Genomic DNA, 26,915 nt, shown 5'->3' with positions numbered 1-26,915 from the left:
AAATCAAACTCATTAAATTTACTTTTCTATTTATTTTTTATCACATCATTTTATATAAAGATCTTTATAAAATTACTTTATATAAACATCTTTGTAAAATTTATTTATAAGTGTAGTATTACTCTATCGCATTTCATCTGCATTGTGCAGGAGAGCAGATGTGAAGCCTGAAAATCTGGTTGGCACTTGGCAGCTTATTAGTCGACAATTGATTAATGCGCGTCAATGGTATTATGGTCTTGACGAGGTACCAACTTTCTAATTCAATTAATTTTGCAATGTTTCTATTGGCCGTTAAAACGAAGTTTGAAGTCAACTAGACAGCCAAAATCAAAGTCTATGGCTTATTGGCTATCATTTAACTGAGATTTCTCTTACATGATCTAAACCAACCGGACTCTACTCACCCAAGATTAATTCTTCCTCGAGTTCAATTTCACCGAAAATGTTGAAGTCGCGGTTTTTTCTGCCGTTGCCTTTTCTTTCTCTTGTATGGTTTATATTCATGGCCTTGGTCAAGATTCAGCCGTCTTTAAGCAGTCCTTCCATGTCCCAAACTAATTGCAGTCTTCCATTCAGATGTGGAAACTTCGCAGCCGGTTATCCTTTCTGGGGAGGTGACCGACCTAGTGGTTGTGGCCATCCTGACCTACAGCTCTATTGTGGTTGTGACAGTATTTCGGAATTTTTTAATTACGGTTACCGCGGAGACTATTGTTCAACTGATTGGCCTACCATGGTGATCAATGCTGTAGTCTACAGTATTTTAAATATTGACGAGAAAGCCCAAATTCTCAGGATTTCAAGAGTGGACTACCTGGACGGAATTTGCTTACCTTTATATCCCAACAGCACCATCAAGTCTACACTTCTTGATTATGATCCTGGGTATGAGCTGCTTACTTTATCTTACAATTGCCAAGGATATGCATCTTCTCCGGCAGGACACTTCTCTTGCTCTGAAAATAATACTTATAGTGGTTATGACAATGTATCCATAGCAGAAGGGCTTGCCCCTACTCTGGAGGGATGCGAGAGCTTTACCACGGTTCCAGTTTCTAGGAGTTTACATTCAACAATGATAGGAAATTTGTCGGTTTTGGAAGAAGCCATAAGAGAAGGATTTCAGATGAAATGGACCGTGAGCGGCATCGCATGTGAGGAATGCAAATCTAATGGAAGTTGTGGTTACAATCCTCTGTTCAATCAGACATTTTGCTATTGCCCAAATGGACAATTCTCCACATCATGTTCTTCATCAGGTATGCACCTTAAATGTTTTAGAGGCATTGTTCGAACTCTACCTTCCTTCTTAGTCTATAAGATTTTAAGAACAAAAAATAATCTAGAATACAAAGGATGTCACATATATCATTTATATCACCATCTAATAAATTTGTCACCTCTAACTTTTTTCTCTCCTTTTAGCTTTAAAATAATAGTTATTAATAGTTACTACATTTAATATCTATTTGGCATGTATGCATTGTTGATATGTGAATCCACTTTCACATAATTGGCCTACAATCTTTGAACAAAGGATTTGGGCATGGAAATTAGTTAACCTACAAACTTTGACAAAGGATTTGGATGGTGGAAACAAGTAGTAATGGTAATAAATTTGAGTAGAAAAAAATTGGTGGGCTAATAATTTAGGGGTGGCAAGTGACCATGACCAAAGCATGTGAAGGCATTTAATGGTTATAATTTTTTACCTTAGGAATGTAAATGCAGAAAATTTACTACTGATTTGGAGGTCATGGTTTCCTATAAATACCATGGTTCATTTCTCCAAACCCATCACAACATCACACCACCCAAACACATACACTAGCCTTTCATTTCTTTTGTATTCTTCCAAATTGTCTTTCCTCACTTGTGAGAAAAAGTGCCTATTATTCCCTTCTATCTTCTTGTAATTCTTTTATGGTCTTAATAAAATCTTTCTAGTCTTGCTCCGTGGATGTTTGTTTCACTTGTAGATAATTGAGGGTTTTACTATGTAAATCTTATTTCCTGTTATTTTATATTGATTATTTTATTTTCACATTTCAAATTTACACTGCTAGTTAGCTAGCTTCATCAACATCCTAATATGCATTATCGAGTAGCATCATGTCGGCAATATTTTAGAGTACATGATCATTCTAAAGTTAATATTAGATTACATGCTTTTTTAGCTATCAGATCACCTCTATTATTATTTTAGGTAGGATCAGACGGTTGACAATGTTACCCTGGAACATTCCTTCTTACAATCTTTAAACTATGTCATTACATCTAAGGCCTAAAATCAGGCGTCACTGTTACATACCGGCATAATGAGATTGTATGTTATTCTTTCACTCATCTCTGTTTATTCTTCTTATTCAATTTGCCCATCTCCGTCTTTATCTTCGTCTCCATCATAACCACAAATGGTTTGTTTGTATAGAGTGCACCAGTCCTCTGTCACAACTACTTTATTGTATGTCAAAACAGAACACAGTAGCAACTACGATCAATTTAAAGATAAAAACTTATTTTTTGTCACAAGTTAATGCATGCATGTCATGTTAATAACTACCAACTACGATCAATTTAAAGATAAATTAGAGTTTAGAGGTGTTGATATGGATGATGTGATACCACGGTGGTATTCTAAATTTTTTATTAAAAGACTTGTGACACTTCGGTTTTACATGCAGGATCATTTTTGAACAAGAGAAGAATCATTTTCATAGGTAACATGCTCATCAGGCAACTTTGAATTTCCAATTGTAGTAACAGTATGTCAACTATTATTGCAGTTATTTATTAGTAACAGAATGCTTTTCACTTTTAATCACGTTAGATTACCCTATCCCTGAACACAGGCGTTGCAGCTTGTGCAGTTGGCATACTCATAATCCTCTCTATATTTCTCATGAGTGGCCGCCTTCGACGAAAGCTTATATTAGATAAGGTTGTCTTCTTCTGGAAGGATAAAACAGAGAACCACGAAAACATAGAGGCCATTGTTAGAAATTACGGATCTCTTGCTCCAAAAAGATATAATTTTTCTGATATTAAAAATATGACGAAATCATTCAGCAATAAACTTGGTCAAGGTGGCTATGGCGATGTTTACAAAGGAATGTTACCGGATGGTCCTCTTGTAGCTGTCAAGGTCTTGAAGGAATCTAAGGGTAACGGCGAGGAATTTATGAATGAGGTGGCTAATATTAGCAGAACATCCCATGTAAATATAGTCACTCTTCTTGGATTTTGTTGCGAGAGAAATAAAAGAGCTCTAATTTATGAATTCATGCCTAACGGGTCTTTAGATAAGTTTATATATGATCAAGAATCAAGTATGAACCTAAAAATGGCATGGAAGACAAAGTTTCAAATTGCAGTTGGAATTGCAAGAGGACTAGAGTATTTACACAGAGGTTGTAGCATCAGGATTGTACATTTTGACATAAAACCTCAAAACATTCTTTTGAATGAAGACTTTTGCCCAAAGATATCTGATTTTGGGCTTGCTAAACAATCCAAAAATAAGGAAAGTATCATATCAATGTTGGATGCAAGAGGAACTATTGGTTATATTGCTCCGGAAGTATATAACAGAAACTTTGGAGAAGTCTCTCACAAATCAGACGTCTATAGTTATGGAATGATGATTCTTGAAATGGTGGGAGGAAGAAAGAATATTGATGTTACAGCATCTCGCACCGATGAAATATATTCTCCACATTGGTTATTCAAGCACCCTGAACCAGGCAAAGAAGAGGACTTTAAACTTCATGGGGTTGTTATTGAAGAGGAAGAAGAGATGGCAAAGAAGATGATCATCGTAAGCTCGTGGTGCATTCAAACTTTTCCGTCTGATAGACCGTCAATGACTAAGGTTGTGGAAATGTTGGAAGGTTGCCTAGAAAACTTGCAAATTCCACCGAAACCTTCAATGTCTTCTCCAACAATGTCGCCGCCTAGGCATCTTCCCCTGCAACATCACCAACATAAACTTGAATCGCAGGAAGAAACCAGCTGTAAGCGAGGTGATAATGTGAAATGTACTTAAATTTGTATATCAATTCTTAGAACTGTAAACTGGAGCAGAAGTAAATTGTGTTGTCCCGTGATTATTTACACAGACAATGCTCGGTTTCTATTAGGTTCAAGTTCAAGTTTAGAAGGCTGTGTAAGTGTACACTGTACATTAGGTAGTATCGCATCAAAAGTTAGGATTGCATTAAAAATGTTGAGGTGTTTGGAAACGACAGGGATATCTTAATTTTGAATTTAATCCCCCTCATGCTGCAGTAATGTGTCCAAATAATCTTAATTTTTAAGAAAAATGTTTTCTTTGAACATTATTTATAGACATTTATGTCTTTAATTTTTTTTCTAAGGCAATTATTATAAATTAGCCCTATTTCTATGGGAAAACTGAAAACAGCCTATTTTGAAAAGTTTTACACTCTATAACTCTCTTTTTATTTTATTGACAATTTTTTCCTTAATATAAAACCCAACGTCTTCATCTCTTATTCATCTATTTAAACATAGGTTTTTTATGTAACCATCAACTCTCTACACACATCAACAACAAATTAATCAATTATCACTTATTTACCATTAAATTAAAGATAGATAGTGCTTGAATCCTGATATTTCAATGCTATTGAGCATTATCTAGTTTTCTTTATAGCAGTCGAATCTTAATTCTCAGGCAATGTTGGGTAATTTGGGGCAGGAGGTTGACGACAATAGTGCTCGAAACCTAATATTTGGCAATGTCTAGTGGTGTTGGACATTAATTAATTGTGTTTAAGTTTGTACATGTAAAGGTCATTTTACCCAGAAAATTAGAAGAGGATTACGGCGTGCAAGACTTTTAAAAAGAAGTTACTTTCTAATTTAATATAAAAACAAATAAATAAATAAAACATGGGCTATTTAATGTAATTTCACTTTTTTCTATTAAACTCAAACAACTGCTAATTTGTCTTATTTAAAAACTTGTATAATTTTTTTATTTCAAAAAAAGTTATCTCGCCTGGCCCTCAAAGACTTGTCCTATTTTGGACTGGTCCTAGGTCCGTCATTTTTGTGAGGGCCCAGACCGGTCCCAAGCCTGGGCCTAGCCTGTATATTAAACCTGCATATAACCAGTCCTATGCAGGCCTCATAAATATATATTTAACCCTTTAGTTATTTATATGAATATCAAACACGTGTAACATCAGAACTATATTTGTGAATCAAATAACTCTACACTAGTAATACCGAATCAAAATTTATGTTGGAATCTATCAGCATTCAGAACTTGAGATAAATGTTACATAAAAAGTTTTCGTTTTCTTTTCAAAATTCGGAGGAATAATTCTTTACATAAAAAATTGTTACAAGACAAATTTTGTAAACAATAAAGCATGAAATATCAATTCTTTTACTTAAAGAGTGCAACAAATAAATTGAAAAAGAAAAGTGCAGATGATCTGTAATTCCAAAGGAATCATTAAGTTACAGAAAAGTTTACTATTGGCTCTCCTTTAACCAGCTACCACTTACTCCAATAATATATTCAAAAAGGAAAAATAAAAGAGTAGTGGAGACATCAATGTCCCATCTCTTACGGTATTACTATTATTTAAAAAGATTGCTTTTAAGTTGAATGGATAATTAATGACAAAAAGTGAAAGATGGGGTGACAGTCAAATTCCTATATCTTGAATTCATTGTGGGATTTGATGTGGCTGCAATATCTCGATTCTATCTTTAACACAGAGTCCAATTCCTGTGAAGAAATTTAACATCATACCTTATCGCGTCATGTGAGCTTGATTGGCGACATATTAAATAGGTCAATGGTCTTTTACATTTTAACACTGTTTTAAATTTAGACTTGAGGGTAACCCATTTTGCTACCCAAGTCATGGTCTTTGTTCCATAAGTTGGACCGATGATGTCAGCGACATTTTAATTTTTAAAAATTACTATTAATCCTTCAAATTTTAATATATTACAATTTTTCCTAAAAGTTCAATTAGTCTCTAAATTTTATTTATATCAAAATGCCCCAAAAAATACATCTCCAAACACTCCTATAAAATTACAGTTAACCCTTTTAATTTTGAAATATTACAAAACTCCCTAAGACCTGAATTAGACCGGAGAAGCTGTTGAGTCTCGGTCTGACCAGCCGGTCCGGTCTAGTTTTAAACAGAGGAATTACCACCACGGGAGACAAGGATTGAGTATAAAGTGCATTAAAAACAAAGACTTTCTCAACTTTTCCAACTTTCCAATCTTTCCATCTTTTAACTTTCTTGTTTGATGTGATATAACTCGTGTAACACACTGAACTCATTTTCTCTATTCGTTTTCCCACATTTCAATTTCCTAAAATGACTTTCCAACTTTTTGCCCCTCGCCTTTCTTTCTTTTCTATGTTTCATGTTCGTTTATATTGTCAATTTCCAGTTTTGTTGAGCCTTGTTAATTGTGAAGCCATCAAACGTGCCTTTTTTTCTTTATTATTTGCAATCTACCATCAATTGTGATTGATCCAACGGTTGAGACTTACCTAACATCAAGATATATAAATGTGGACTATTCACCTTTCAAGAACACTCTCTCTTCGTGTCAAAAAAAAAAAAAGGCTTTCTCTTCTAGGGTTCTTCGGTTCACTCTCATCTTGTAATCTTTTGGTGCGATCTGTTATTCGCAGTGGAAGGTTGGTTTCCTTCAAGGGTAAAGAAGCTAGGATAGATTTCTCTAAGATTAAAGGTTTGGTGATTGTATTGAGTGTCGATTTGTAGAGGGGTTTTTGTTATTGTTCAAGTGTGTTGTACTTTGTAAACTCTTGATAATCCTATGCAGCGAGCCTCAGTATTCTGGAGTCAACGTGGACTAGCTTGTTCAATCTTGAACAGTGAACCATGGTAAAATCGTGTTTGTTCTTTCTTGTTTGATCTTGGTTAGTGTTAAGATAGATTGTATTTAGGCTTTTTAACAACAGGTATTAGACTTGAGTTTTAGCCGCCAAATCTCTAGTCTTCGCGAATTGGAAGTTTTTTGAAATTAAGTTTGTCAAAAATTGGGGGTTTCTTGATTTGTCACTCCTGGGTAGTTTAAGGTTCCTAAATCTCAATTTATCAATCTACTTAAGAACGAGATCAATTTCTGTTTTAGGTTCAAGAATCAGAAATAGATCTTGATTCAAGGTCTATTCTAAAACCCAAATGACTACCACGCATGGAAATCTCCCAATAGGAGGGGAAGATAATTTCAATAGCTGGAAGAAGAAATGAAAGCCCTCCTTCACACAACAAGGTGGGCATTGCATTGGAGAAAGATGCCACAAAATGGCTGAGAAAAACTAAGAAGAAGGCTGAGGTGGATGAAAAGCATATACCTCACCATCAAACCTATTAGACATGTCAAGGAAGGTAGATGGTCTGAAACCCCAATCGTCTTGTGGGTAAACTAGAAACCTTATACTCATTACAATCTGCTCCTAATCTTGTGTTTCTAAAGGTTTTTTTCTTCTTCTAAATGGATTTTGTAAATCTTAGATGATAACCTAGACGAATTCCTGAAAATGACATTGATACTAAAAGGCATCTGAAAAATTAGGGATTCTAGCAGTATGATCCTTTAATTCGTTGCCTGATGAATATTTAGTGGTGAAAAATGCATTAATAACTATAACTGTTCTAGTGTTGATTTAATTTGTGCTGGGTTGAAATCTGGGGAATAATAAAGACTGGAAGAGAAATGGAACAACCTTGTTTGTAAAGGACAAGGTAGATTCTGTCAATTAGGAAAGGAGCCAAGAAAAGACCCATATTTACCTGTTTTAAGGGAAGGACAGTAGGCTCTAAGGGAAACAAGAAAGTGTTTTATTGCAATAAAACGGGCACCTAAAGAAAAAATGCTATGAGTGGATTAAGAAATAGAAACAAACCAAATTCTGAAATAACGCATGAGATTTATGAACACTCACATTATCCATTCTGATAGATTAGGAATGGGTACTAGATTTCAAGGGTTTCCTTTCATATGAGTCTCTATAAGGTTGGTTCCAGATTTTAAAGAGGATAACAAGAAACTTGTTTTCATGGAAACAACACTCCTGTAAGGTACAAGGAATTGGAAGTGTATGATTAAACTGGTTAATGGGAAGGTAATAAGACTAACTAGGTTAGATACATCCTAAATAAAACGAACCTAATCTCTGAGTACCTTGATAAGGTGGCTGCTGCTATAAGGCACAAAATAGGTGTAAGTAGTGTACAAGACAATAATATACTATTTAAAAGGACTATAAAAAATGGTTTGTACATACTATGTGGTTACTCTTATCCTGATACCTTTAATACTGCACTTTCCTCTACTAACATGTCTGTTGTAGAGAAATGACACCTAGAATGGGCCATAGGCCAGAAAGGAATGAACACTCTCAAACAACAAGGCTATTTTGGAATGATACTATTTCTGAATTAGAGTTCTGTGAAACCTACATTCTTGCAGCAGCACAGTTGAGTTTCCCAAAAGGAACTCACTACTTCTAACTGTTAGAGTATTTACATTCTATGTTGTGAGACAATTACTTCTACCATTGTAATGACTATAGTAGAAAGGTATGATATACCTCCTAAAGTCCAAGGATAAGCCTTACTAGTTTAAAACCTGAAAGTCCTGGTAGAGACAAATTAATAAGATGAAGGCCCTTAGACTGATAATGGATGGAGTTCTCAACTCTGATTTGAAAATATTGTAGTGACAAGGGATTCTCAAGCATAAGACATGTCAGAAAAACCCTCAGCAAAACGTGTTGCTAAAGGATGAATAGACTTTTAGAAAAAGGTAGTGTCTTCTATTTACTTCAGATTGCAAAAACCTTTTGGGGGAAGCCTTGCCACTGCGCCTACCTAGTTAATAGGAGTCCATCTAATTAATAGAGTTCAATGCCTTAAAGAAGTGGCAGGAAGAAGCCTAGCCTTAGCCACTTAGAAGTTTGGGTTGCAGCTTATGCACCACAAATGATGGGAAGTTAGAACCTAGGTCTCTTAGATGTATCTTAAGGTACCAAAAGGGACCAAAGTTACAACTTTGGGAAAAAATGCAGGGGTAAGAGTGATAATTAGAGATATAGTCTTCAATGGAGCATATTCCCTTGCAAAACTACTACCATATGTAGACCTCCAACACTGATTTAAGGAACAACTCAAGGTAACAGCACCCAATTGAGGCAGAGCAGCAAGATACACTGATCTAACCAACCCAAATGAAAACCACTTCTCTAATCCATTTCCAATACTGATCGTGGAACACCATGAGCAGCAGGATGTTGAGGTCCAAAATTCGAAGTGAAATTTTTTATTTGCCCATTCCTAGTCGTCATGGGAAAGAAAGGCAAAAATAAGAAACAGATTATCTCCTGAGAGCTTGTCCAATACTACCAGTACCACCTGTTGTTAATCTTGATCAAGATGTTGAAGAAGAACTAACAGGAAATGGCGAGAGGCTCAATTGGATGATCTTACCCAGTACCAGCTAGCAAGAGATAGAATTAGAAGAGAAATTAGAATCCCCACCAGATACAACTATGCAGACCTAATATGCACTGCCCTAGTTGTTGGAGTACAGAAACAGAAAGTTGAACCTGACACTTACGAAGAAGCAATCAACTCCAAAGACAGCAAGAAGTGGCTTGCTACCATGAAGGAATAAATGGAATCCTTAAAGCTGAACAATACCTTGTCCTTGTCCAAAAGCCTAAAGACCAGAAGGTGGTGGAGTGTAAGTAGTTGTTCAAAGTGAAAGAAGGAACAAATTAGTTCGATCCTCTAAGATACAAGGCTAGGTTAGTAGCAAAAGGTTACACACAAAAAGTAGGTATTGATTTTAACGAAGTATTCTCTTCAGTGGTTAAGTTTAAGACAATTAGATTAATGTTATCAATTGTTGCTCACCTTGACCTAGAGTTAGTCTTTTTGGATGGTGAGTTAGAAAAGGAAATCTTTATGAGTCAACCTACTGGCTTTAGAGACAAAAACCTACTTGATTATGTTTGTTTGTTGCATAAATCCTTGTATGGCTTGAAACAATCCCATAGGTAATGGTATAAGAGGTGGGACTCCTTTATTGTGAGGGCCAGATTCACTGGGAGTGAGTATGATAACTGTTTTTACTTTGCATCCACTGATAACATGCCTATATATTTACTTTTATATATTGATGACATGTTGTTAATTAATAAGTCGAAGTCAAAGATAGATGAATTAAAATCAAAATTGAGTGCTGAATTTGATATGAAAGACTTGGGATGTGAAAAGAAAAGGTGATAGAGAGAAATAGGAAACTTAATCAATTAAGACTACACCAAATGTTTTACTTATAGATACTAACCTCTAAGTTTGGAATGGCTAAGTCTAAACTTGTTAACATGCCATCAGCAAGTCATTTTGTCCTTAAGAAACTGCATTGTCCCAAAACAGAGGATGAAATGATAAAAATGGAAAACATCCCATATGATAATGTAGTAGGATCTATTATGTATGCTATGATTAGTACAAGGCCTGATCTTTCATTTGCAATATCTTTGCTAAGTAGATATATGTCAAATCTTGGAATTGAGCATCGGGTTGCACTAAAATGGCTGCTAAGATACATTAATAGTACTATACACTTTGGGCTGCTTTTTTGTAAAAATAATTCTACATTTGATCTTGTTGGGAGTAGATTCTGATTTTGCAGGGGATAGAGACATAAGGAAATCTACTACAACCTTTTATTTCAAACTTGAAGGGAACTGTGTGAGTTGGAAATCTCAATTACAACAGTTGGTTGCATTGTCTACAACCGAGGCTAAATTCATGGTTGTCACAGATGCATTCAAGGAAGCAATATGGCTTTGAGGGATCCTGAAAGAAGCCAAATTAATGGAGGGCATTGTGACTGTATATTCTGACAGTCAAAGTGCCATCCACCTTAGTAAGAATCTAGTGTACCATGAGAGAACAAAGCACGTAGATGTCAGGTACCATGTTGTCAGAGATCTTATCTCAAGAGGAATATTGGATTTGAAAAAGATGCAAATCATTTGGCTTCTAAACTGTCGAGTATCTAAATTCTATTGTGGGGTCTTGAGAGGGTAGGTCTCATGGGGGAATAGTTACTCCTACCCATTGTGATGACTATAGTAGAAAAGGTATGGTATTCCTCCTGAAGTCCAAGGATGAAGTCTTGGCTAAGTTTAAAAACCTAGAAAGTCCTGGTAGAGAATTAAATATAAGAGTGAAGGCCCTTAGACTGATAATGGAATGGAGTTCTACACTCAGTTTGAAAATATTGTAGTGATAAGGGATTCTAAGCATAGGACTGTCAAAAAACCCCTCAGCAAAACAATGTTGCTGAGAGGATGAATAGACTTTGTTAGAAAAAGGGTGAGGTGTCTTCTATTTACTTCAGGACTGCCAAAAACCATTTGGGGAAGCCTTGAGCACTGCGGCCTACCTAGTTAATAGGAGTCATCTAATCAATAGAGTTCAAATGCCTTAAAGAGAAGTGGCCAGGAAGGAAGCTAGCCTTAGCCACTTGAGAGTTTTGGGTGTGCAGCCTATGCACACACAAATGATGGGAAGTTGAACCTAGGTCTCTTAGATTTGTATTCTTAGGTATCAAGAAGGGACCAAAGGTTACAAACTTTGGGAAAAATATTTACAGGGGTAAGAGTGATAATTAGCGAGATTAGTCTTCAATGAGAGCATATTCCCTTGCAAAACTACAACCATATTGAGGTACCTCCAACACTGATTTTGAGGGACAAACTCAAGGTAACAGCACCCAAATTAGGTGGAAGCAGCAAGATACACTGATTACAACTAGCCTAAATGAAGAAACTGAACCAAATCAGGAAATACCGTTGAGGATTAGTGTTGATTTAATTGTTGCTGGGTTGAAATCTTGGGAATTAGAATTAAAGACTTGGAAGAGAAATGGGAACAACTTGTTTGTAAAGGACAAGGTAGATTCTAGTCAATTAGGAAAGGAGGCAAGAAAAGACCCATAGTTAATGCTAGTTTTAAAGGCAAAGGTAGCAGTAGGCCTAAAGGGGAAATAAGAAAGTGTTTTCATTGCAATAAAACAAGGCACCTAAAGAAAAAAAATGCTATGAGTAGATTAAGAAATAGAAACAAACCAATTCTGAAATACAGCATTGAGATTTATGAAGCACTCATAGTATCCAATTTTGATAGTATTAGGAAATGGGTACTAGATTTAGGGTGTTCCTTTCATATGAGTCTTAATAAAGGTTGGTTCCAAGATTTTAAAGAGGATAAACAAGAAATTGTTTTCATGGGAAACAATCACTCCTGTAAGGTACAAGGAATTGGAAGTGTAATGATTAAACTGGTTAATGGGAAGGTAATAAGACTAACTAAGGTTAGATACATACCTAAATTAAAACGGAACCTAATCTCGCTGAGTACTCTTGATAAGGCTGGCTGCTGCTATAAGGCACAAAATAGGTGTACAGTAGTGTACAAAGACAATAATATACTATTTAAAAGGACTATAAAAAATGGTTTGTACATACTATGTGGTTACTCTTATCCTGATACCTTTAATACTGCACTTTCCTCTACTAACATGTCTGTTGTAGAGAAATGACACCTAAGAATGGGCCATATAGGCCAGAAAGGAATGAACACTCTCAAACAACAAGGCTATTTTGGGAATGATACTATTTTTGAATTAGAGTTCTGTGAAACCTACATTCTTGGCAAGTAACAAGATTGAGTTTCCCAAAAGGAACTCATCTAACTTCTAACTGTTAGAGTATTTACATTCTCATGGTGGGAACGGTCTCATTCTGGGGAGGTGACCGACCTAGTGGTGTGGCCATCGACCTGCAGCTCTATTGTGGTTGTGATGGTATTAGGGAAAGGATTGATTACTATTACAGCAGCAGAGGACGTGATAACAATTTGTTCAACTGATAGGCCTACCATGGTGATCAATGTGCTAATCTACAGTATTTTAAATATTGACGAGAAAGCCCAATTCTCAGATTTCAGAAGTGGACTACCTGGACGAATTTGCTCACCTAAAAGCATCAGTCTACACTTCTGATTATGATCCTGGATGAGCTGCTTACTTATTTTACAATTGCCAAGGATAGACATCTTTCGGCAGTACAGCTCACTGTTTGAATCTTATTAGGCAATGTACCATAGCAGAAGGGCTTGCCGCTACTCTGGAGGGATGCAGACCTTACCAGGTTCCAGTTCTAGAAGTTACAATTCAACAGTGATAGGAAATCGTCGGTGGAAGAAGTCATAAAAGAAGGATTTCAGGGAAATGGACCGGAGCGGCATCGCATGTGAGGAATGCAAATCTAATGGAAGTTGTGGTTACGATCTTCAGTTCATAAGACATTTTGCTAGCCCAAAGGACTATCCTTCACATCATGTCTACCCCAAAAGAGCCTTCCCTTCATCAGGTTTTTTAGAGGCATTGTTGAACTCTAACTTCATTCCTTCTTAGTCTAAAGATCTAGAACATAATAATCTACAATACAAAGGATGTCACATATCATTTATATCCCATCTAATAAATTGTCACCTCTTAACTTTTTCTCTCCTTTTAGCTTTAAATAATAGTTATAATAGTACTAATTTAATATTACTATTGGTGTATGCATTGTTGAAATGTGAATCCACTTTCACATAATTGGCCTACAATCTTTGAACAAAGGATTGGGCATGGAAATTAGTTAACCTACAAACTTTGACAAAGGATTTGGATGGTGGAAACAATAGTAATGGTAATAAATTTGAGTAGAAAAAATTGGTGGGCTAATAATTTAGGGTGGCAAGAGACCATGACCAAAGCAGTGGTTTCCTATAAATACCATGGTTCATTTCTCCAAACCCATACAACATCACACCACCCAAACACATACACTAGCCTTTCATTTCTTTGTATTCTTCCAAATTGTCTTTCCTCACTTGTGAGAAAAAGTGCCTATTATTCCCTTCTATCTGTTGTAATTCTTTTATGGTTAATAAAATCTTTCTAGTCTTGCTCCGTGGATGTTTTGTTCCCTTGTAAATAAATTGAGGGTTTACTATGGAAGTTATTTCTTTATTTTAGGATTATTTTATTTTCACATTTAAATTTACGCTGCTAGTTAGCTAGCTCATCAACATCCTAACAGCCGTATCGAGTAGCATCACGTCAGCAAATATTTAAACTATGTCATTACATCTAAGGCCAAAATCAGGCGTCATGTTGTCATACCGGCATAATGAGATGTTATATTCTTCACTCATCTCTGTTTATTCTTCTTATTCAATTCCCCATCTCCGTCTTTATCTTCGTCTCCATCATAACCACAAATAGTTTGTTTGTATAGAGTGCACGTCCCTGTCACAACTACTTTATTGTAGTCAAAACAGAACACAGTAGCATGCAAATGATTTCAAAGCAGAAGCCAACTTAATTAATCGAATCACTGGTTCTCAGTTTATATCAATTTAACAATAAAACTTATTTTTTGTCACAAGTTAATGCATGCATGTCATGTTATAACTACCAACTAAGATCAATTTAAAGATAAATAAGATTTAGAGGTGTTGATATGGATGATGTGATCCACGGTGGGTGTTCTAATTTTTTTTTAAAAGACACTTGACATTCGGTTACATGCAGGATCATTTTTGAACCAGGAAGAATCATTTCAGGTACATGCTCATAGGCAACTTTAATTTCCAATTGTAGTAACAGTAGTCAACTATTATTGCAGTTATTTATTAGTAACAGAATGCTGTTCACTTTAATCACATTAGATTACCATCCCTGACACAGGCGTTGCAGCTGTGCAGTTGGCATCTCATAATCCTTTCTATATTTCTCATGAGTGGCCGCCTTCGACGAAAGCTTAATTAGATAAGGTCGTCTTCTTCTGGAAGGATAAAACAGAGAACCATGAAAACATGAGGCCATTGTTAGAAATTACGGATCTCTTGCTCCAAAAAGATATAATTTTTCTGATATTAAAAATATGACGAAATCATTCAGCAATAAACTTGGTCAAGGTGGCTATGGCGATGTTACAAAGGAATGTTACCGGATGGTCCTCTTGTAGCTGTCAAGATCTTGAAGGAATCTAAGGGTAACGGCGGGAATTTATGAATGAGGTGGCTAATATTAGCAGAACATCCCATGTAAATATGTACTCTTCTTGGATTTTGTTGCGAGAGAAATAAAAGAGCTTCATTTATGAATTCATGCCTAACGGGTCTTTAGATAAGTTATATTGACAAGAATCTTCAAGTAGAACCCAAAATGGCATGGAAGACAAAGTTTCAAATTGCAGTTGGAATTGCAAGAGGACTAGAGTATTTACACAGAGGTTGTAGCATCAGAGTACATTTTGGCATAAAACCTCAAACATTCTTTTGAATGAGACTTTTGCCCAAAGATATATTGATTTTGGGCTTGCTAAACAATCCAAAAATAAGGAAAGTATCATATCAATGTGGATGCAAGAGGAACTATTGGTTATATTGCTCCGGAAGATATAACAGAAACTTTGGAGGAGTCTCTCACAAATCAGAGTCTATAGTTATGGAATGATGATTCTTGAAATGGTGGGAGGAAGAAAGAAAATGATGTTACAGCATCTCGCACCGGTGAAATATATTCTCCACATTGGTATTCAAGCACCTTGAACCAGGCAAAGAAGAGGACTTTAAACTTCATGGGTTGTATAAGAGGAAGAAGAGATGGCAAAGAAGATGATCTTCGTAAGCTCGTGGTGCATTCAAACTTTTCGACAGACCGTCATGACTAAGGTTGTGAAATGTTGGAAGGTAGCCTAGAAAACTTGCAAATTCCACCGAAACCTTCAACGTCTTCTCCAACAATGTCGCCGCCTAAGCACTTCCCCTGCAACATCACCAACATAAACTTGAATCACAGGAAGAAAACCAGCGGTAAGCCGGGTGATATGTGAAATGTACTTAAATTGATAAACGATTAATCTGTTCAAAAACTGAACAATTCTTAGAACTATAACTGAAGCAGAATAAATGTGTTGTCGCGGAATTTACACAGACAAGCTCGGTTTCTATAGGTTCAAGTTTAGAAGGCTTGTAAATGACACTGTCATTAGGGAGTTTGTTGGTTTGCCCGGGTAGTACGCATCAAAGTTAGATTGCATTAAAAAAGTTGGGTGTTTGGAAACGACAGGGATTATCTAATTTTGAATTTTATTCCCCTCATGCTGCAGTAATGTGTCCAAATAATCTTAATTTTAAGAAAATGTTTTCTTTGAAATATTTATAGACATTTATGTCTTTAATTTTTTTCTAAGGCAATATTATAAATTAGCCCTATTTCTATGGGAAAACTGAAAACAGATATTTGAAAAGTTTTCACTCTATAACTCTTTTTATTTTATTGACAATTTTCCATATAAAATCCAAGTCTTCATCTCTTATTCATATTTAAACACAAGTTTTTATGTAACCATCAACTCTCTACACACATCAACAACAAATTAATCAATTATCACTCATTTACCATTAAATTAAAGACGATAGTGCTTGAATCTGATATCCGATGCTATCGAGCATTATTAGTTTTCATTATAGCAGTGAATCTTAATTCTCAGGCAATGTTGGGGAATTTGGGGCAGGAGGTTGAAGAAATAGTGCTCGAAACCTAATATTTGGCAATGTCTAGGTGTCGGACATAATGAGTGTGTTTAAGTTCGTACAGTAAAGGTAATTTACCCAGAAAATTAGAAGAGGATTACGGCGTGCAAGACTTTTAAAAGAAGTTACTTTCTAATTTAAAAAAAATAAATAATAAAACATGGCTTTTAATTAATTTCATTTTTCTATTAAACTCAAACAGCAGCTAATGTCTTTTAAAAACTTGTATAATTTTTTATTTCAAGAAAAGTTATCTCCATAATAGAGGTGGGAACTGCTGGCTCAAGGACTTGTCCTATTTTGACCTAGGTCATCATTTTGTGAGGGCCCAGACGGCCTCAAGCTTGGGCCTAGCTGTATATGAAACCTGTATATGAATATATATTTAGCCTCCTAATTTATATGAATATCAAACACGTGGTAACATCAAACAACTATATATGAATCAAATAACTCTACACTAGTAATACGAATCAAAATTTATGTTGAATCTATCAGCATTCAGAACTTGAGATAAATGTTACATAAAAAGTTTTCGTTTTTTTCAAATCGGAGGAATAATTCTTTACATAAAAAATTGTACAAGACAAATTTTGTAAACAATAAAGCATGAAAATCAATTCTTTATAAAGAGTGACAAATAAATAAAAAAATCAGATATCTGTAATTCCAAAGGAATCATTAAGTTACAGAAAAGTTACATTGGCTCTCCTTTAACCAGCTACCACTTACTCAATAATATATTCAAAAAGGAAATAAAAGAGTAGTGGAGACATCAGTCCCATCTCTTACGGTATTACTATTATAAAAGATTCTTTTAAGTTGAATGGATAATTAATGCAAAAGTGAAAGTGGGGTGGCAGTAAATTCATACATCTTGAATTAATTGGTTGGATTTCATGTGGTTGCAAATATCTCGTTTCATCTTTAAGACACGGTCCAAATTCTGTGAAGAAAATTTAAACATCATACCTTAACGCTTCACGTCGACATTATTAACAGATCAATACTTCTTTTATAATATTTCAAGCACGGGAGATAGGATTGAGATATTAAGCGCGTTAAAACAAAGACTTGCTTAACTTTTCCAACTTTCCAATCTTTCCATCTTTTGAAATTCTTGTTTGATGTGATATAACTCGTGTCACATAATGAACTCAATTTCTCGCTATTTGTTTTCCCAAATCTCAATTTCTAGAAAATGACTTTCAATTTTTGCCCCTCGCCTTTCCCTTCTCTTCTATGTTTCATGTTCGTTTGTATTGTCAAGTTCCAGTTTTGTGGCCTTGTTAATGTGAAGCCATCAAACGTTGTCGTTTTGCTCTTTATTATTTGTAATTCTAACCATCAATTTGTGAATGATCCAACGGTTGAGACTTACACTAACAATCACATGGTATATAAACGTGGACTATTCACCTTTCAAAGAACAGCTCTCTCTATCGTGATCCAAAAAAAAAAAAAAAAAAGCTTTCTCTTCTAGGGTTCTTCGGTTCACTCTCAAATCTTGTAATCTTTTGTGCGATCTGTTAATTCGCAGGTAGAAGGTTGTGTTCCTTCAAAGTAGAGAAGCTAGGATAGATTTCTCTTAGGATTAAAGGGTTGTGGTGATGTATTGAGTGTCGATTTGTAGAGAGGGGTTTTTGTTATGTTCAAGTGTGTTTGTACTTTGTAAACTCTTGATAATCCTACTGCAGCGAGCCTCAGTATTCTGGAGTTCAACGTGGACGTAGCTTGTCAATCTTGAACAAGTGAACCATGGTAAAATCGTGTTTGTTCTGTTCTTGTTTGATTCTGTGTGTTAGTGTTGAAGATAGATTGTTATTTAGGCTTTATTAACAAGTGGTATCAGAGCTTGAGTTTTAGGCGCCAAATCTTAGCGTTTTCGCGAATTGGAAGTTTTTTGAAATTAAGGTTTGTCAAAATTGGGGTTTCTTGATTTGTCACACTGGGTAGGTAAGGTTCTAAATCATCAATTTATCAATCTACTTGCAAGAACTGAGATCAATTTCGTTTAGGGTTCAAGAATCAGAAATAATCTTTGATTTCTAGGGTCTACATCTAAAACCACAATATGACTACCACACGCAGGAATCTCCCAATATGATGGAAGATAGATTTCAATAGCTGGAAGAAGAAAATGAAAGCCTCCTATCACACAACAAGGTGGGCATTGCATTGGAGAAAGATGCCCAAAATGGTCCAGGAAAAAAAAAAGAAGAAGGCTGAGGTGGATGAAGAAGCAATATACCTCATCATCATGAACCTATTAGACATCGTACTGAGGAAGGTAGATGGTCTGAAACCCCATAGCTTGTGGGGTAAACTAAAACCTTATACTCATTACAATCTGCTCCAATTGTGTCTTAAAAGGTTCTCTATTTCTTCTAAAATGGATTGTTAATCTTTAGATGATAACCTAGACGAATTCCTGAAAATGACATTGATACTAAAAGGCACTATAAAATTAGGAGATCTAGCTAAGTTATGTCCTATAAATTCGTTGCCTGATGAATATTTAGTGGTGAAAATGATTATAATATACTGGAACTGTTCCAAAATGTTTCGAAAACTCTGCGTGTATTTGTGTAAATGCGAAGAATTGTGTCAATATTGAACCTTTTTTCTCACAATTCACAGCAATATGAAAACTTTGCCAACATTGATGGACTAGGAATTGCAGTTAGAAGTTTCTTCATTTTTTTCTTGACATCAACTGCGTATCAGAAGTTATCCGATGGATTCATTAAGAGTGATAAAAAAATCACACCAATAAACCATATTTTATTTTTCTCCCACAGTGAATGCACTGATGCAGCGGATACTGGACATTGAACAGATTAGCTCAATCTCTGGAGATGAATTTTGGTTTTGGAGTGTCTGCGCTTGCAGTTCCGAATTTTTGCAGACTCGTAAAACTGTAGAGTTTAAAGTGCAAATGTTATTGTACTGTTGGTCTCAGACATCAATTTTTTTTTATGATTGGGGATGTCCAGATGATCACTTTACGCGTATCTCAATTAATCTCTCAAGATCTTAGAACTATCATATCTCAATTAATCTCTCAAGACCTTAGAACTATCAGTTAGATAAAAACTTTAGTGACTACTCATATTAACAACAGACTCAGGACCTCTTGAATAATACACTCAAGAGTTCCTATCGAACTACTTTACCACTCAGAGATAGTTTCACAGACTCAATTTTAATCAAAGGGCACCGACCCCATTTCTCTCCTAAGGAAAAACTTAAAAAAGAAAGACGTCCTGATCATGAGATAAAATACTAATCATTATTTTTCTCTCTTTTGCCTGGTAATCAGTATCTAAGATTGCCCAAAAGGCACATATTCCTTTGTTCACCTTTTCAATAGGAATGAACGTCGCGGCAACTCCATTGATTCATTTAAATATGAAGCCGCAAATTATACTTCTGCATCATAAACTACGTCCAAAGATACCTGATTTTAGTTTTCACTAAATTTAATAAGACAAAGGTTAACAATTGAAAGAAAATCACTTACCACTCCTAATGTAAAAAAAATTGTTACTCACATGGTGACTATTACCGTATTACACTTTCAACAAATAGACCCCCAAATGTTTCAGAAATCCATCAATTACTACCCCTAATGCAAACTCCGTCAGTAATCTGTTAAGCAATTTACGTAGAAAGACAAGTTTACCCTTTATGTATAAAAGATGCATTATTATGTATTATTTTAGTTTAAATATAGCAAAATCCCACCACCGTCCTTCACGACATCGTTGAACAACCACCTCTAATTCACATACGTCCCCATCGGTGAAACAATCATTGCATAAAGTCCAGACAACAAAACAATTGGAAGAAAAAAAAATACTCTACGGCCACACCACGAGGAACAAATAAAATTGAGTTGAGAAATAATATTTTGGTAGGAAAAGCTTGCGTGTGGCAGGAGAGTTGCGATTGGGTTAAGGAGAAGGGGGTGGTGGTTAACGACAGAGAATAAGGGTGTTTCTGGTTTAGAACCGCAACTTATCCAATTACGAAGACCCACGATGAAACGTAACACAATTCCTCTCGATTATGTTCGACGTTGGTGAGGCCAGGAGTTTGATGGAGCAGCCTGGTGGAGTCGTGGTAGGTAAAGCGTTTTTGCTGGGCAGAGCAAGGGATGGTCGGGTTGGTGCTCCTTTTGGGGGAGGGGAAATTGAAGTGGGGAGAGGGGTACTTGTTTGCTTGCTGGGAGTGGGCTTCACAACGGAGGTTTCGTGGGGGAGGAGGAAGGGAAGGGTAATCCATCCAATAGGACCAAGAGAAATTTTAGTTTTGGGTCAAAGTCAACAAATGTTTAAAGGTCACCAAAAAGGTGAAATTATATCCTTGCCCCTTAAACTATAACAGTTTGCTAACAGAGTTAGTGTTAAGAGTAAGATTGATTAATTTCTGAAACATTAGGTTTAGGGGCCAGCCTAATTGAAAGTGTAATAATCTCTATGCGATCATTTCCGAAACATTAGAGGTGTTAAGTGATTTTCTCTCGGTATTAAATTTAATTACATGTTGAATTGTCCCTTTTACCGTTTGTTAAATTCTACGAGGGGATTTTGTCATTTCATCTGTAGGAGAGCAGATGTGAAGCCTGAAAATCTGGTTGGCACTTGGCAGCTTATTAGTCGACAATTGACCAATGCGCGTCAATGGTATTATGGTCTTGACGAGGTACCAACCTTATAATTCAATTAATTTTGCAATATTTCTATTGGCCGTTAGAACGAAGTTTTAAGTCAACTAAACAGCCAAAATCAAAGTCTATGGCTTATTGGCTATCATTTAACTGAGATTTCTCTTATATGATCTAAACCAACCGGACTCTACTCACCCAAGATTAATTCTCCCTCGAGTTCAATTTCACCGGAAATGTTAAAGTCGCCGTTTTTTCTGCCGTTGCCTTTTCTTTCTCTTGTATGGTTTATATTCATGGCCTTGGTCAAGATTCAGCCATCTTTAAGCAGCCCTTCCATGTCCCAAACTAATTGCAGTCTTCCATTCAGATGTGGAAACTTCGCAGCCGGTTATCCTTTCTGGGGAGGTGACCGACCTAGTGGTTGTGGCCATCCTGACCTGCAGCTCTATTGTGGTTGTGATGGTATTAGGGAAAGGATTGATTACTATTACAGCAGCGGAGACGTGATACACAATTATTGTTCAACTGATAGACCTACCATGGTGATCAATGCTGTAGTCTACAGTATTTTAAATATTGACGAGAAAGCCCAAATTCTCAAGATTTCAAGAGTGGACTACCTGGACCGAATTTGCTCACCTGTATATCCCAACAGCACTATCAAGTCTACACTTCTTAATTATGATCCTGGGTATGAGCTGCTTACTTTATCTTACAATTGCCAAGGATATGCATCTTCTCCGGCAGTACACTTCTCTTGCTCTGAAAATAATAGTTATAGTTATGACAATGTATCCATAGCAGAAGGGCTTGCCCCTACTCTGGAGGGATGCGAGACCTTTAACACGGTTCCAGTTTCTAGGAGTTTACATTCAACAATGATAGGAAATTTGTCGGTTTTGGAAGAAGCCATAAGAGAAGGATTTCAGGTGAAATGGACCGTGAGCGGCATCGCATGTGAGGAATGCAAATCTAATGGAAGTTGTGGTTACGATCTTCAGTTCAATAAGGCATTTTGCTACTGCCCAAATGGACTATCCTTCACATCATGTTCTACCCCAAAAGAGCCTTCACCTTCATCAGGTATGTGCCTTAAATGTTTTAGAGGCATTGTTTGAACTCTAACTTCATTCCTTCTTAGTCTATAAGATTTTAAGAACATAAAATAATCTACAATACAAAGGATGTCACATATATCATTTATATCACCATCTAATAAATTTGTCACCTCTTAACTTTTTTCTCTCCTTTTAGCTTTAAAATAATAGTTATTAATAGTTACTACATTTAATATCTACTTGGCATGTATGCATTGTTGAAATGTGAATCCACTTTCACATAATTGGCCTACAATCTTTGAACAAAAGATTTGGGCATGGAAATTAGTTAACCTACAAACTTTGACAAAGGATTTGGATGGTGGAAACAAGTAGTAATGGTAATAAATTTGAGTAGAAAAAAATTGGTGGGCTAATAATTTAGGGGCGGCAAGAGACCATGACCAAAGCAGTGGTTTCCTATAAATACCATGGTTCATTTCTCCAAACCCATCACAACATCACACCACCCAAAAACATACACTAGCCTTTCATTTCTTTTGTATTCTTCCAAATTGTCTTTCCTCACTTGTGAGAAAAAGTGCCTATTATTCCCTTCTATCCTCTTGTAATTCTTTTATGGTCTTAATAAAATCTTGCTAGTCTTGGTCCGTAGATGTGTGTTTCCCTTGTAAATAATTGAGGGCTTACTATGTAAATCTTATTTCCTGTTATTTATCGTGATTATTTTATTTTCAAATTTCAAATTTACGCTGCTAGTTAGCTAGCTTCATCAACATCCTAACAAGCATTATCGAGTAGCATCACGTCAGCAATATTTTAGAGTACATGATCATTCTAAAGTTAATATTAGATTACATGTTTTTTTAGCTATCAGATCACTCCCATTATTTTTTTAGGTAAAATCAGACGGTTGACAATGTTATCCTGGAACATTCCTTCTTATAATCTTTAAACTATGTCATTACATCTAAGGCCTAAAATCAGGCGTCACTGTATCATACCGGCATAATGAGATTGTATATTATTCTTCACTCATCTCTGTTTATTCTTCTTATTCAATTTCCCCATCTCCGTCTTTATCTTCGTCTTCATCATAACCACAAATAGTTTGTTTTTATAGAGTGCACCAGTCCTCTGTCACAACTACTTTATTGTATGTCAAAACAGAACACATTGGCATGCAAATTGATTTTCAAAGCAAGAAGCCAACTTAATTAATTCGAATCACTTGGTTCTCATGTTTTATATCATACTTTAACCATAAAAACTTATTTTTTGTCACAAGTTAATGCATGCATGTCATGTTAATAACTACCAACTACGATCAATTTAAAGATAAATTAGAGTTTAGAGGTGTTGATATGGATGATGTGATACCACGGTGGTATTCTCAATTTTTTATTAAAAGACTTGTGACACTTCGGTTTTACATGCAGGATCATTTTTGAACAAGAGAAGAATCATTTTCATAGGTAACATGCTCATCAGACAACTTTAAATTTCCAATTGTAGTAACAGTATGTCAACTATTATTGCAGTTATTTATTAGTAGCAGAATGCTGTTCACTTTTAATCACATTAGATTACCCTATCCCTGAACACAGGCGTTGCAGCTTGCGCAGTTGGAATACTGATAATCCTCTCTATATTTCTCATGAGTGGCCGCCTTCGACGAAAGCTTAGATTAGATAAGGTTGTCTTCTTCTGGAAGGATAAAACAGAGAACGATGAAAACATAGAGGCCATTGTTAGAAATTACGGATCTCTTGCTCCGAAAAGATATAATTTTTCCGATATTAAAAATATGACGAAATCATTCAGCAATAAACTTGGTCAAGGTGGCTATGGCGATGTTTACAAAGGAATTTTACCGGATGGTCCTCTTGTAGCTGTCAAGGTCTTGAAGGAATCTAAGGGTAACGGAGAGGAATTTATGAATGAGGTGGCTAATATTAGCAGAACATCCCATGTAAATATAGTCGCTCTTCTTGGATTTTGTTGCGAGAGAAATAAAAAAGCTCTCATTTATGAATTCATGCCTAACGGGTCTTTAGATAAGTTCATATATGATCAAGAATCTTCAAGTATGAACCAAAAATTGGAATGGAAGACAAAGTTTCAAATTGCAGTGGGAATTGCAAGAGGACTAGAGTATTTACACAGAGGTTGTAGCATCAGGATTGTACATTTTGACATAAGACCTCAAAATATTCTTTTGAATGAAGACTTTTGCCCAAAGATATCTGATTTTGGGCTTGCTAAACAATCCAAAAATAAAGAAAGTACCATATCAATGTTGGATGCAAGAGGAACTATTGGTTATATTGCTCCGGAAGTATATAACAGAAACTTTGGAGGAGTCTCTCACAAATCAGATGTCTATGTTATGCAACGGAAACATAAACTCTAACGCTAGCTTATTGAATATAATAATACAAGTAATAAAGCATAAATAAATTGCCAAAATTAAATGCAAAAATAAAGAATACCAGGAATTAACGAGGTTCGGTATTAAAACCTACGTCCTCGGGCGCTGCAAAAGAAAGCTCCACTATCTCCAAACAATATTACAAATATTTGGGCAATACAACAAATACCCAAAACAAAGGGGAGATATAACAAAACTTGCAAACTAAAGGGTCCTTAAAGAAAGAACCACTTGCAAAAAGAAGTAATGGAATTACAACTTGGGATGATTAATAACAATGATATGGGTCCTTATATATAGGCCCCAAAAGTTTCCCACTTTTCAATTCTAATCAATGTGGGACAAACAACCTTTTCTTGGCCTATTACATATAAGTCCCTAAACCTTTCTCCATTATCATTTCTACCCCATGTGAATTTGCTAAAAGCCATTTTTCAACAGTCTATAGTTATGGAATGATGATTCTTGAAATGGTGGGAGGAAGAAAGAATAATGATGTTACAGCATCTCGCACCGATGAAATATATTCTCCACATTGGTTATTCAAGCACCTTGAACCAGGCAAAGAAGAGGACCTTAAACTTCATGGGGTTGTTACTGAAGAGGAAGAAGAGATGGCAAAGAAGATGATCTTCGTAAGCTCGTGGTGCATTCAAACTTTTCCGTCTGATAGACCTTCAATGACTAAGGTTGTGGAAATGTTGGAAGGTAGCCTAGAAAACTTGCAAATTCCACCGAAACCTTCAACGTCTTCTCCAACAATGTCGCCGCCTAAGAATCTTCCCCTGCAACATCACCGACATAAACTTGAATCACAGGAAGAAAGCAGCGGTAAGCCGGGTGATATGTGAAATGCACTTAAATTTGTATAATGATTAATCTGTTCAAAAACTGAACCAATTCTTAGAACTGTAAACTGGAGCAGAAATAAATTGTGTTGTCCGGTGATTATTTACACAGACAATGCTCGGTTTCTATTAGGTTCAAGTTTAGAAGGCTGTGTCAATGTACACTGTACATTAGGGAGTTTTTGTTTGCCCCGGTTGTATCGCATCAAAAGTTAGGATTGCATTAAAAAAGTTGGGGTGTTTGGAAACGACAGGGACTATCTTAATTTTGAATTTAATCCCCCTCATGTTGCAGTAATGTACTAATGTGTCCAAATAATCTTAATTTTTAAGAAATATGTTTTCTTCGAACATTATTTATAGACATTTATGTCTTTAATTTTTTTTCTAAGGCAATTATTATAAATTAGCCCTATTTCTATGGGAAAACTGAAAACAGCCTATTTTGAAAAGTTCCACACTCTATAACTCTCTTTTTATTTTATTGACAATTTTTTCCTTAAAATAAAACCCAACGTCTTCATCTCTTATTCATCTATTTAAACACAAGTTTTTTATGTAACCATCAACTCTCTACACACATCAACAACAAATTAATCAATTATCACTCATTTACCATTAAATTAAAGACGGTAGTGCTTGAATCCTGATATTTCGATGCTATCGAGCATTATCTAGCCTTCATTATAGCAGTCGAATCTTAATTCTCGGGCAATGTTGGGTAATTTGGGGCAGGAGGTTGAAGACAATAGTGCTCGAAACCTAATATTTGACAATGTCTAGTGGTGTCGGACATTAATGAGTTGTGTTTAAGTTCGTACATGTAAAGGTAAATTAAATTAGAAGAGGATTACGGCATGCAAGACTTTTAAAAAGAAGTTACTTTCTAATTTAATATAAAAATAAATAAATAAAACATGGGCTATTTAATATAATTTCATTTTTGTGAAAGCCCAGACCGGTCTCAAGCTTGGGCCTAGCCTGTATATGAAACTTGTATATGACCAGTCCTATGCAGGCCTCATAAATATATATTTAGCCCCCTAATTATTTATATGAATATCAAACACGTGTATCATCAGAACAACTATACTTATGAATCAAATAACTCTACACTAGTAATATGGAATCAAAATTTATGTTGGAATCTATCAGCATTTAGAATTTGAGATAAATGTTACATAAAAAGTTTTCTTATTTTTT

The 26,915-nt window shown here is 35.6% G+C and overlaps 3 protein-coding genes across 3 annotated transcripts; all 3 read left to right on the top strand.

Annotated features, from left to right (window-relative positions):
• The first annotated feature begins 505 nt into the window (after window positions 1–505).
• Window positions 506–2,749, top strand: LOC116132454 (LEAF RUST 10 DISEASE-RESISTANCE LOCUS RECEPTOR-LIKE PROTEIN KINASE-like 2.4). The gene is made up of 2 exons (XM_031418108.1): window positions 506–1,262; window positions 2,688–2,749. Exons 1-2 carry the CDS (start codon window positions 506–508, stop codon window positions 2,747–2,749), a joined length of 819 nt encoding a protein of 272 aa, XP_031273968.1.
• Window positions 2,448–16,000, top strand: LOC116132448 (PR5-like receptor kinase). Its single transcript, XM_031418093.1, has 3 exons — window positions 2,448–2,723; window positions 2,856–3,893; window positions 15,858–16,000. The coding sequence occupies exons 2-3, from the start codon at window positions 2,906–2,908 to the stop codon at window positions 15,998–16,000; spliced, it is 1,131 nt and encodes a 376-aa protein (XP_031273953.1). The 5' UTR covers window positions 2,448–2,723; window positions 2,856–2,905.
• Window positions 16,001–21,029: 5,029 nt separating this feature from the next.
• Window positions 21,030–25,715, top strand: LOC116132437 (LEAF RUST 10 DISEASE-RESISTANCE LOCUS RECEPTOR-LIKE PROTEIN KINASE-like 2.4). Its single transcript, XM_031418085.1, has 4 exons — window positions 21,030–21,410; window positions 21,743–22,458; window positions 24,041–24,754; window positions 25,306–25,715. Exons 1-4 carry the CDS (start codon window positions 21,379–21,381, stop codon window positions 25,713–25,715), a joined length of 1,872 nt encoding a protein of 623 aa, XP_031273945.1. The 5' UTR covers window positions 21,030–21,378.
• Window positions 25,716–26,915: the final 1,200 nt, after the last annotated feature.

The sequence above is a fragment of the Pistacia vera genome, unplaced genomic scaffold (assembly GCF_008641045.1).
Source record: "Pistacia vera cultivar Batoury unplaced genomic scaffold, PisVer_v2 Contig1072, whole genome shotgun sequence".
Taxonomy (NCBI): Eukaryota; Viridiplantae; Streptophyta; class Magnoliopsida; order Sapindales; family Anacardiaceae; genus Pistacia; species Pistacia vera.
The sequence above is the reverse complement of the archived record's forward strand: the minus strand, read 5'-3'. Positions and strand labels throughout refer to the sequence as shown.